The sequence below is a fragment of the Plasmodium cynomolgi genome, chromosome 4, assembly GCF_000321355.1.
Source record: "Plasmodium cynomolgi strain B DNA, chromosome 4, whole genome shotgun sequence".
Taxonomy (NCBI): Eukaryota; Apicomplexa; class Aconoidasida; order Haemosporida; family Plasmodiidae; genus Plasmodium; species Plasmodium cynomolgi.
In genome coordinates, this window is record NC_020408.1 from 747,103 (window position 1) to 759,410 (window position 12,308).

At 32.5% G+C, this 12,308-nt stretch overlaps 2 protein-coding genes across 2 annotated transcripts; both read right to left on the reverse strand.

The window, feature by feature from the left end:
• Nucleotides 1-664: 664 nt before the first annotated feature.
• On the reverse strand, nucleotides 665-985 carry PCYB_042760 (early transcribed membrane protein; the record flags this gene model as incomplete). Its single annotated transcript, XM_004225425.1, has 1 exon — nucleotides 665-985. One exon carries the CDS (start codon nucleotides 983-985, stop codon nucleotides 665-667), a length of 321 nt encoding a protein of 106 aa, XP_004225473.1.
• Nucleotides 986-5,931: 4,946 nt separating this feature from the next.
• Nucleotides 5,932-6,929, reverse strand: PCYB_042770 (hypothetical protein; the record flags this gene model as incomplete). Its single annotated transcript, XM_004225426.1, has 1 exon — nucleotides 5,932-6,929. A coding segment is annotated over one exon (998 nt), but the record flags the coding sequence as incomplete, so codon positions are not given.
• Nucleotides 6,930-12,308: the final 5,379 nt, after the last annotated feature.

Genomic DNA, 12,308 nt, shown 5'->3' on the forward strand with positions numbered 1-12,308 from the left:
TACGGATTTATTATATGGAAATAAATAATCAGTGGGTATATAAAATGGTTAGAATAAAAGATATATATAGGTACATATGTAAGCTACATATATACACATATATAATTAATATATTATTCTACGCAACTCTACGAACTTATAAATTATACATCTCATTTCATAAAAGGTAAAAATTACTCTTTTTATGATTCTTTTATTCTTTTTTTTTTTGCTAAAAGGTGAAAAACAGATAAAAAAGAAAAACAAGCTAAAAAGTTACATATATAATATATATATGTAGCTCTTTAATTTTTCTATTATCGTAAAATTATTAAACACTCTTAAAGCTTTCTCTTGAAAAATATAAGTCCATCAGCAAGGGGGGCGCGGCTCGTCTCTTTTCTGTTTCCATTCTAGGGATTCTGTTCTCCATTTTTTGCATGTCGTCTCGAGTGGTAGGTGTAAAATATATGGATCCATGAAGTGATGTAATTATTTCACACCATATATATAAACATGTACGTAATTGTACATATATATATATAGGTGCGCAACTCTCTCAAGTGGCTTCATCTTCTGTTTAGGTTTTTGCTCCATGGGCTTTTAAGTTATAAAAGCCCACCAAAGAGCATGTGTTCCTTTTTGATTAATCTGTTTTTCTTTGGATTAAAGGTTTATTCCCCTTTTAGTTTTTGGCAGGTGGTTTTTGGTTCAAGCCACCAAGTAATGGCTCTTTTCTGGTGGTTGGGGTTCCCTTTCTGTTTCCGCCTTTGTTTTTGTAGTGGAGACCTAAGCCTAAGGCAGTACCGAGGAGTACGGCAATACCAGAAGCAATGGAGGAGATCATCATGATCTTTTGGTTTCTCTTTTTTCTTTCAGCATCGGTTAATTTTTTGTATCCACCGGAAACTTTCTTTCCTGCTACAACATTATTGTAGAAGCTTGGAGCAATGAAGTTGACTGCTAACAAAGCAGCAAAGAGGTATAATACTTTAGTGATTTTCATTTTCGGTAAAGGGGGGGAAATTTGTGATGGATTATAAAAATAAAATTCGCAAAAAGGCGTAAAGCAACAGAGTTGAAAAAAAAACAAAATAGGATTTTTTGTTATTTAGGAAAAACGTTATAAAAGTTTAGGTGTTTTTGTTAAATGTTAAAATGTTAGATAAATATAATTTTCATTATACGAGGTATAAAAAATTAAGTTTAATTTTTTTTTGAAAAAAAATTTATAAAATTTTTTGAAAAATATTTTAAAAAAAAAAATTAATATATTTTTTTGATTAAATTTTTTAATTTTTTTATGAAATTTTATATAAATTTAATAGGTTTTTATAAAAAATTTTAGGGGGTGGTTAGATTTTTGGCTAATTAAAAGCGTATTGGTTAATAATTTTTTTTAATCAAAAAAAAAAAAGTTATCTATTTATCTATAAAAAGTTATCTAGAAACGTTTTCACCTTTTATTAATTTTGCGTTTAAAAAAGGAGCCATAAAGGCAGGGTTCATCCATTATCTATTTTTTTTAATTAAAAAAAGCTCCTTTTTGGTGAACCGATTTATATATGATATATTTTCAAGGGGTTAAAAACTTTGCATTTGTGTTCATTTTAAAGCGAAAATTTGGGGCTTTTTTTTTTTAATTTTTTTTTCATGCGCACTTGCCAGAAGTTGGTGCATTTTAATAACCCCCCCCCCCCCCCCATTATATAACCTTTCTTCAATTTTTTTTGATTTGCATGTATAGTTTTAGCGCATTAACGACAGTTTATATATTATACTGGAGTAGTGCTTAGATTGCGTCCTTTTGCGCTAACTTTTTAATTTTCATAAACCCCTTCTCACTCTGATGTGTTCATTATGAAATTAATAAAAAAACTTTTGTGGCGTAGCGAGTAAACTAGTTAGAAAAAATAAACATGGCACAGTTAGTTATGGGTACACCGTTAAAAAAGCGGCTTTCTTTCTTTCTTTCTTTCTTTCTTTTTTTTTTTTTTTAAAATTAATTTTTCTTCTTTAAGGTTAGGCAGTTTTATGTAAAAATGTATAGATTAACGATTTAGCAAGTTAACATTTACACATGTGAAAATTTAGTGCTCGCGTTTTTTAAGTTTATACCGATGAAATGAAAAGGGTGAACTAACCAAAGAGTGAAGGAAGCGAGGCGCCAACTTTGTTGAAAAACGGCAGCACTGAGGAGTAGGAGTTAGAGTGAGTGCTTTTTCTAGAGTGCTTAATTTACATATAACTAATTTGAACAGAAAGGGCTATAATTATATATATAATATATTATTTATAAGTTCGTATAGGTAAGAGAGGGGTGGGTAGTAGTAGTAGTACGCGAAAATAGTGTACGTGTGCCCTTTGCAAAAACAGCGGAGCACTGACCCTTTCTCTCTCTTCCTCATTATAAGGAATTAATGATGGCAATGCGTTATTAATATAAAATTACCGACCGACCCTCTACAGGAAAAATTTAATTATAACTTCCTTTTGCGCAATAACCTTTTAAGGTGTACAAGGGGTGCTTGTACCTTTCGGTTAGTCACCAACACAATTTTTATTTTTTCTCATATATAGCATAAAAAAATAAAGGCCTTTCTTCTTTGCAATAGGAGAGGACTAAAAAAAAAGAAAAAAAAAAGGCGCATCAAACATTTGTAAGTACCATATAAAATAGCAAATAATATATAGTGAGTTGGGGATTGCTTACAAAATTGTAGCAAATGTGATGAAATTAATAATGGGGATGGGTAACCAACCCCCATCTGCACATTTCTCCAAGTATTTAATTATACTACATGTATATTCAACGTTAGCATGAAAAATAATGAGCCGAATAATTATTATTTATTAATGGGTTAATAAGCTGCCAAAAAGGAGGGTTAGTGTTGGCTGCAATTACCTTATTTTTTCTATACCCGCAAATAAATAACCACTCCCCATCGTGAGTTTTTACTTTATTAAAAGGAAGAAATTCGCTAACCTATGAAAGGGTGAAGGTGAAGCCTCATAGTTTACCCTTCCCCCCCCCTCTACCTCACATTGGTAACATTTCGTCAGTGGCATTATAAAACTCTCCAATCACCATTCAACGCATAGGAGTGATGTATATAAATCCCATAGGCCTTATATACTCGCCCCGTATATGAAGCAGCAGGTATATGGGATAGCTTATATTACGGTATAGCCCATTTTTTACATTTTTTTTCTCGTACTATACACTTTTTTAACGCCAAATGGGATTCATGTTAGCGATAAAAAAGGTCACAACGCAGGTTTAAGTTATGGTTACAGCTGGCACAATTTTTACGTTTCGTTTTCCGGCTTAGCCAATTTTAACGCAAAGGATTGTTAAACGTGTACATTTATGTACATGCACGAATTTGCTTTAAATGTACATACAGAATTGCTTGAAAAGGTTTTTTCCGAAATTGCGTTTCCCTGGTATGTACAGCTTTGCCGTGTACCATACAGGTGTAAAGCGAATAATGCACAAAGTGGGGGATCACGCCAGTGTTCATGGAAACCTTTAGGAATTGCGGTACTTCGTATGGGGGAGAGATTAACATAGGGAAAAAATTGTAATAGGGTACCAGTTTTTAAATCGTTCAGTTCAGTGAGGGAAAAATTGCTCTCTTTTTTTTTTTTTTCATTCCGTTTATGAAATGGGAACTTGTAGTGTGAAGGCATCTTTTCATTACATTTTCGCCGAGAAATTAGGAGTTAGTTTTTTTTTTACTTGTACACATTCTTCTGTGTAATAATTCTTATTGCACTTAAAGAGATAATAGCCAAGGGGGAAATATGCGTTATGCAAAAATCAAAAGGGGTTCTACATCTTTATACTTTTTTTTTTTTTTCTTCCCTTTGACGTGTTAACCAACCAACGTTAATGTATTAGCTTGCTGAAGGGGGAAATTTGCAAAGACGCATGGGGTACAAACAAGTGTTTGCAATGTTCCATCTTATTATAAATCCTTTTGTGAAGCTTGGGCATAAAATGGAGATATAAAGTTTGTGTACGGTTAAATGCACGCTTCATATTTTGGTACAAAGATGAATAATCAACAAATTGATTGCAAAAACTGTGTTGCTATGAAAACTTCCTTCTTTTAATATTGGTGTTTTAATTTTTTTTTTTTTTTTTTTTGCTCAAAATGGTTAATTGGTTAGACGCTCTTTTAAAAGGAAGAGTGCGTACTAGGTTCGATTTGGAAATTTAATTTAAAAAATAAATATTTGAAGTTGTATATAAGGTTTGTACTTTTTTTTTAAAGAAGGGTAAACTAATTTCATGAACCCTCTAAATTTGCGAGAAAATCAAAATGATGAAGGCCGTCTGGGAAAGGGAACAACATTATTCGTGGCCTCTTGGGTAGCATTAAAAAGGGGAAGGCAACAAATTCCACAATTTATTTTAAAAAAAAAAACAGGAAAAACAAGATAAGAACAATTACACATATTTTCATTTTTCGCACGATAAAAAAAATTACAATATTTTATGTTTAGGAGCGATGTGCACAGATGATAAGATAATGTACATACAACATTCACTTCCACAGGGTGCAGAGCCAAGCATAATGGTTTTCTCCCTAGGGAAGAACTGCACATAGGTTAACCAACATAGGGCTTGAGAAATATGATCCCCGTTAAATCGGTGGCAAAAAAGGGTGGGGAATCTCCACACCTGTTGTTCGTTCAAGTGGATATCTAAACGGGTACATGTAACCCCTACGCACATGCAATAGCAAATGCCCCTTTGAGGCAAAACGGACATAATGGGACATGTACATTGCCACATAGGAAAGGGTCACTTCCAACGGTGTTGATTTAAAAACATGTCGTTGATGTTTAGATGGCACAAACGTCCTCCTCCCCCTTGGTTTGCAAGGGATCTATTGGGCTCAGTGACATGACTTGTTTCGTCTACATTATCAACTTTGAACTGTAAAATTTGAGCATTTATTTTTTTTTTAAAACATCCATTTTGTTATCATTCATCTGACAGTAATTCTTAGTATATGCGATTCATAGCTGGACGGATGGGTGGTAAGTTTTAAAGCAAACATTAAATAAATACAAATTGAAAAAGGCTGAGTAGTTTGTTTTACATATAATTTAATGGTTGTTGTAAGATCTTTGTAAAATAAACAAATAAATGTATTTAATCAAGAAGGGGGTGAAATGAAAACAAAAAAAAAAAAAAGAACATATTTTTTTAACATAAAACACAGATGGAATAAGTGAGCATTTTTACAATTTTCTTTTCCTTTTTCTTCTCCTCCTTCGTGGGTTAAAAGGTGGATGTAAACAACTTCAAAATTTGGGAAAGTTAAAAAGGTGGAACGTTTCAACAGCGTCGCTTATCAAAATATCCCTTCATTTTATGCTATTCCGTTTTGTCCTCTTTCATTTCATCTTACATCCATGCATTTGTGAATGTAAAACAAAAGGGGGAATATTATTATCTTATTTTTGCAATTTGCGGATTTGCTACCCCTTAATTTTGCGGATTAGGGGCATTTCTCCCTTTTTTTTTAATTGGGGAGAAAAACAAACATAAGAATAGGAAGGCGCTGATGATGGATGTACTGCGAGATAATGCTAACATTTTATGAAACTTCCCTCGCTAGGATTTTTCATCACCTTCGATAATTGATAACACCAGGCTAGTGAGGAAAGTCTCTAAGCATAAGCGAAGAGAAGCAGTCAAAGAATTGGGAGAGTATTGCACAAATGTGTATGCACACAGATGTCAATACGTACGAGGTATGTACCTTCGCATAACGCGCGCTTCTAAGGGGGTCTTGCTTATCTTTATTACGAAAAAAGTTAGGTAACTTCTTGGAAAAAGAAGTTTCAAAGCGTGATTTTCAAAGACTGATGTATGTGGTGTTTGCTTTCCGTATTTGACGGAATATTTTCATATCTTCATTATTTGAGAAGCACATAAAATATATGTCATTGACAAAATTGGATACTCTCATTGCTGCATTGTCTAGCTGTTCTTCTGTTAGGTACAAGTCATTGTCGGTAAGAAATTCTTCGTGATAATATTTTATTAATTCTAAGTCGTTTATAACTTCCTTTTTTTCATTATAGGTGGTTTTGTGTTTTAAGTAATAAAAGAGACCTTTGAAAACTTCTAATTCTAGTGCAAAGATAGACTTTAATGTTGCCACGTACGAATCTGTTAGGGGTTCGTTAAAGCAGAAATCTCTAAGGCGATCACTTATTCGAAGTGCCATGGAATCTCGTAGCTCGAAGGGTAATCTATAATTATAATTTTTTTTGTTATTTTCATGCATTTCTTGTAAAATACCAATGTGGTCCTCTAAGAGTTCATTTTTTTCTTCATCTGTAGAACAGTTCATAATTTTATTTAAATACGTTTGTGTTGTCTCAAATTCTACGAAGAAAATTGAATACAGAGATTTGTAGCTGTCAAGTAAATCTTCCAATTCTTCAATGCTGTTTATATTTTCATGTATAGCTATTCTACTTACGTGCACTTGTTGTATTACATATTCTCCACCTGCTTCTTCACCACTGTCTTCGCCATCAGAATCTTTTTGCTCTTCTTTATCAGAGTCGTCATCGTCGATCACTTCCACTTCGTTTTCTTCTTCCTCTTCCTTTTGTGTTTCGCTTTCTTCCTGGCTTTCGATAATTTTATTTAAGCTTTGAAGTTCTATATCTTGTTCATTCTCATATCTCTCATTTGCTACATTTCCACCGTCACTGTATTCTTGTATTTCTATGTAGTCATATGCTTCGTTTGGATCTTCTTCTACAGGTTCGTAGTTAACCGAAATAATTTCTTCCTCTGCATTTGATGGTTCCCGGTCTGTCTGTGTGACCATGGCATGCGCACCAAATGGGCTCGAATTAAATGCATTTTTTAGCAGTAGGTTAGCTGATATGACAACAATGTATTTCTTGAGCATTTTTGCAAATTGGGGGAAATGCAAAAGAGGGAATAAAAATTATAAAAAAAAAAAGCAAATGAAATAATAAAAGCAATTGAAAAAATAAAAGCAATTGAAAAAATAAAAGCAAGAAATTAAATCGCTTTAGAACTTTCCAAATTGTGCACCACTCAAACAAATGGAGACAATCACTCGTCGGAGTTGAAATGGCGCTGCAATTGTATGGGGGGGGGGGAAAATGCAAACAACGCGTGTTGCGCGTATAAGCGGTTATGCTTGCAAGCAGATGAACGGATTATGCGTAGTACTGAGATGTGCAGACATGCAGAAATATGTATACATATATGCATATACGTTTCTGCGAGTTGTAGCTTATGATGGTTGCTCTAGGGGCACAGGCTGGAGATAATGCTCTCTATTGGCAGATGTACCAACATGCAAACATACAAAATACAAACATACAAATGAACAAACAAATGGCGTACTTTTTTTGCGTACAAAATTTTTTTGTTGTCCTTTGAGCAAAAAATGCTTTTTTCCCGTTTTTTTTTAGCAACCAACAGATTTAAAAAAAAAAAAGAAAAAAGAACTATGCTTAGCAAGGCAGGTATTTCAAATCAGAAAAATATTTTGTTAATTTTATTATAAACTTTTTTTGTATTTGATGCTATAGAAAAAAACAAAAATAGGCAAAAAAAATAAATAAATAAATAAAATAAAATAAAATAAAATAATATTATTTTATAAAAGCAGCATATTACTACATGAACGTCATTTAGCATACCCCGTTAATTTTTTTTTTTTTTTTAAGCATGCTAAAATGGATAAATTGTAAAAAAAAAATACGAAAAAAAAAAATTGATGCTGCATAATATTATATATAGATAATATTTGCATAATTAATGTATAGCGAGCAGTGCGCTGAGCTCAATTATGTAGATACCACGAAGACAAAGCTGCGCTCTCGCCTTTTATACAACCTTGGGACGTTGAGTTCCAGGAATTATTCAATTTGACTCGTTAGTTAGAATAAAATTGTCTCGTTCATAAAAAATAATGCCACCACGGACAATCTGAAAACCTCGAAATTCGTTGCAAGGAGAAAAAATTAATCAAAATAGTGAACGCCAGAATTGTCAACTTAATGTAAGACAAAAAAAAAAAAAAAAAAATCACATATATATTAATGCATGTTATATGTATAACTATGCATACATACGCATAATCGTACAAATAATATACAACGCAATTGTTCCCTGTTTATGAACAATGATAAAACGAATCCCATGTTACGTTAATGTATACAGTGCCAAAATGCAGCAAGGTGGATAAAAAGCGAAGGAAAGGAGGAGAAGGAAGGGCCTTTTTCTTAAATTAATGATAGGCAAAATTCTTTTACATAAGATCAGTTGCAGCTTGTATCAATTTTCAAATGCGAAGCTGGTAGACTTTTGACCCTACCTGCACGAATATCAAAAGCACACTTGAAAGTGAAGTAGGTGATCGGCATTCTAACAATTCTAGTAGACGCGCATGTAAAAATTTTATACATACATACATGTACCTTTTATATGCGCTAATTTGGCATGAACGAATTAGGCATTAGGTTTATGCCCGAAGGCATGGACGTACATTTATATATAAAACTATGCTACGATTAGCAAAATAATAGCAGCAGCGAACGGGATAAGAAGCCTTTGCAAATTATGGCACGTTGTATGAAGGATAGCTCAACCTCTGCAGTTCTTCGAAAGGGTAAATAAGCAAAAAGGGTGGTTTTCTTTTTTAAAAGGAAAAAAAGAAGAGAAAAATATGAAAAAACGAAAATGCGAAAATGAGAAAGTGCCATAAAATGTAATCAGCTGCGACAAATGAACCGAATCATTTGTACACTTGCGAGCGACAACTATTTTGCGTTTCAACTTTTCTACGCCGGCGCGGTGTTCTTAAGTATAAAACACTCGTGTACATCGAAAAGGGTAAAAAAAACAATTCACCATTCGGTGCTGCACAAGTGAGAAAAATACTCCGAAGTGCAGTCCTCACATTTCGGGGTTAGCTTTCATGTTGAATAATGTTTTTGCATAAGTTTATACTCACGAAATTGTAGTTGCGATTGTAGATTAATTTGGAGGAAATAATAACAGAGCTGAAAAAAAAAAAAAATGTTAATTTTGCAACTCCGCTCAGTCAAATGCTATTCTTCGGAATAGTTAATGATTCTTTCTGCACTTTTTGGTATTCCTTTGTTTGCACTGTTCGCTGATGTCTATAGGGGAAAAGTTGAACCACAGAGTTTATTCTTTGGACAGATACCTTTTTGAGTGCCCTTTTTTTTTATCGCCAAACTGTGCAAGGTAATAAAAGGTTGGCACGAATAAATAGTGAATATAAAATTGGGACACTATAAAAGTGTGCACTTGTTTGCGAATGAGTCGGAAGAAGTTGCGTTGAATCTTGTTTCCGTTTAACTTCTTCCGTTTAACTTCTTCTGTTTGCCCTTCTTTTGGACAAAGCCGTTTAGCCAATATTTTACCCTCCATTTGTGTCATAAATGGCTATGGGCAACCGTTACAGAGTATAACCACATCGTGCTCCCACGACGTAGTGTCATTCTATCAAACGAACAAAAAATGCGAAGTTAAAAGTACACTAGCTAATGGCTGAGAAGCATTTTTGCTAGTCCCCCCACGGTTTGTACAACGTGAACTTTATATGATTTAGTTTGCCGTTGCTACATATAATCTACGAGCTGTCCATTCCTATAATAGAGAAACGTTAGCGTTAAGTTGCAGCTGCATTGATAATATCCTTTTATTTTTGTAAGGTTTTCCCTTAAGAGGTATATTTTAAAGGGGAAGCATTTTTGAAGACGGTTCGTTCTTCAACTTAAACGTCTTTTATTTTTCTAACTAATATGAAATGTGTATATGTGTGCATACCTTATGTGTTCATATGAAGATGCCATGGTAGGCTTAGGGGGGCATTAGCCAAGGGGAGCACACTCCAACACATAGGAAGAAATATTTCTTAACCCTATTAATGGAAGTAACCTACTTGCAACAATTTTAAATAAACCCATCATGCGACATTCCCCCAAGGTAGTGACAACCGGTGTGGTGGGGTTCAAAATAATGGGGAAATTTTTGATGGTCTTATTTTGCAATCTTTCGATTTGAAATTATCACCCTATTTTTTATTTTCACGATTGTTTTAGTGCATAAGTTTTTTTTTTTTTGTCCTAAAATGCTGCTAAATTGGGGTAATATTTACTCCTTTTAAGATTTCTACCGAAATGTTAGATGTACAAATTGTGGGTAAATAATCCTATGCTAGTTACATATAAAATTTTTGAGCAACACATTGCGAACATTAACTGATAACGAACAAATAAGAGGAAGATAATATGTTTCTAAAAGAGCTTTCTTTTCGTGGCATTGGCTAAGTATTTCACCCCCAAAAAATTCTTCTTAGACGCAAACTTTTTGCAAAAATGAATCGATAAACGGAGATATAAATGTCCTAGTTTGATCGCTCAAAAGGTTGCACAAAATAATTGCGATAATTACGCAGCAGAGTTTTTTTTTTTTTACATATGTGATACAACATTATATACTGCAATCCATGTTTTCGAAAAAAACTTGAGAAAAACGAGCAATTATTCCTTAACGAAAATGTATACAACATATATTTTTATATGTGTTTTATTCACTTCTTAAAGGTCTTATGCTTGGAAGTTTGGGTAAAAATAAATGCAAAGAAAAGGAAATCCAATTTTTTTTTTCCCCCTCAAAGAAAATAAGTAATAGTGGGCGTAAAAAAATTATATATGCTATTTTTATGAAAAAATTTACGTTTCCTTAAAAAAAAAAAAAATAAATAAATATATACCATTTTTGTGTGTTTTTGTCCATTTTAATTTTTTGGGGGAAGAAATGTAGTGATCGCAGTAAGATAATATAGTATAGCATAATTTTTATTTTTAGTACAAATTTTTTTGCTAGTCAAGTTTTGCAAAAAGGGGAAGTTTCGACAAAGGCATTATTTTTATATGTAATCTAAGTTATGCACTATGTTATATATTATTTGCGTGTCATGCGGCATGCGCGCTTTTTTGAGAAAAAATAAAAAAATGCATGCAGAAAAAAAATGTGCACAAATATTTTACCAGCAAGTTAGCATGAATTGTTTAAGGCGAATTAGTCTTATTTATGATAGGTAACCATGCCTTTGTTTGGAGGGTTTTTTTGCTTATTGAGGAAAGTTCATTTCCACAGAGAAAAAAATGCAAGTGGGGAAGCCAACGAAAGACGGCACACGGAAATGCCGAACTACATTGCGAACTGAAGAAAAAAAAAAATAGGCCGGAAGAAGGGAACATTGATGGGACGTATATACATATCTATATATATGTATGTACCACACCGCGGGGCTGCGGCATTTCCGCGTATGCAGTTATCAAAATGTGCCTTCCTAAAAATGAGCATTTAAGCATTCTTTCTCATGCTCCTCTTAACCCATTTTTAGGAAAAATAATAATATAGGAAGAACATGGTGTTTAAGGAATGAAAAATGTCAGTAACGTACCAAGAATAAATAATATGGGGTGCTGTTCTGTTCTTCATGCATATTTTAATGCATTCGAATAAAATTAAAAAAATTATGTTTGATACGAGTGCCATACAACATTTGAGAAAAAATGGGAAAAACAGAAACTTTTAAATTTGAATAATTAACAAACCCTGCAGAATATATCCTTTATTTTTTTTTATAGAAAAATTGTGATTTTTTTTATATAAAAAAAAATTTGTGCACTGAATTTAAACATGCTAATGTATATATATGTATATATATATGCTTATTCTCATTGCGAGTAAATTTGAGGTGTCTATTGCCTGTTTATGGTCTACAGAAAAATAGCATGTAATTATTAGGGAAGACCAATACAACCATAAAAAGCATTTTTTTCTGCTTTTTTTTTATGTCCTATATATTGGAAAAATTAGCCTTATTCAAATTGAGACGACTCTTTTTTTAAAACCTAAAATAGTTTATTTCTGTATTTTTTTTTACATAATTTCTTTTTAATTATACAGTAATTTATTTTAATTTAATTTAATTTTTTATTATGCATAAAAATATTAATTTATGTAGATAGAGATACGTATAATTAATTGGGAAATAAATTTAAATGAAGTCTATGTTAATTGCAAAATGAGAAAAAAACTTCTCATTATCGCTACATTTTAACCAAAAATTTTGTGTTATTTTATTTTATTTTTATTATGCATAAAAACATTAATCTATGTATATAGATAATAAGGATCATTAGGAAATAAATTTAAATGAAGCCTACTTTAATTACAAAATCAGAAAAAAACAATTTATATCGCTACA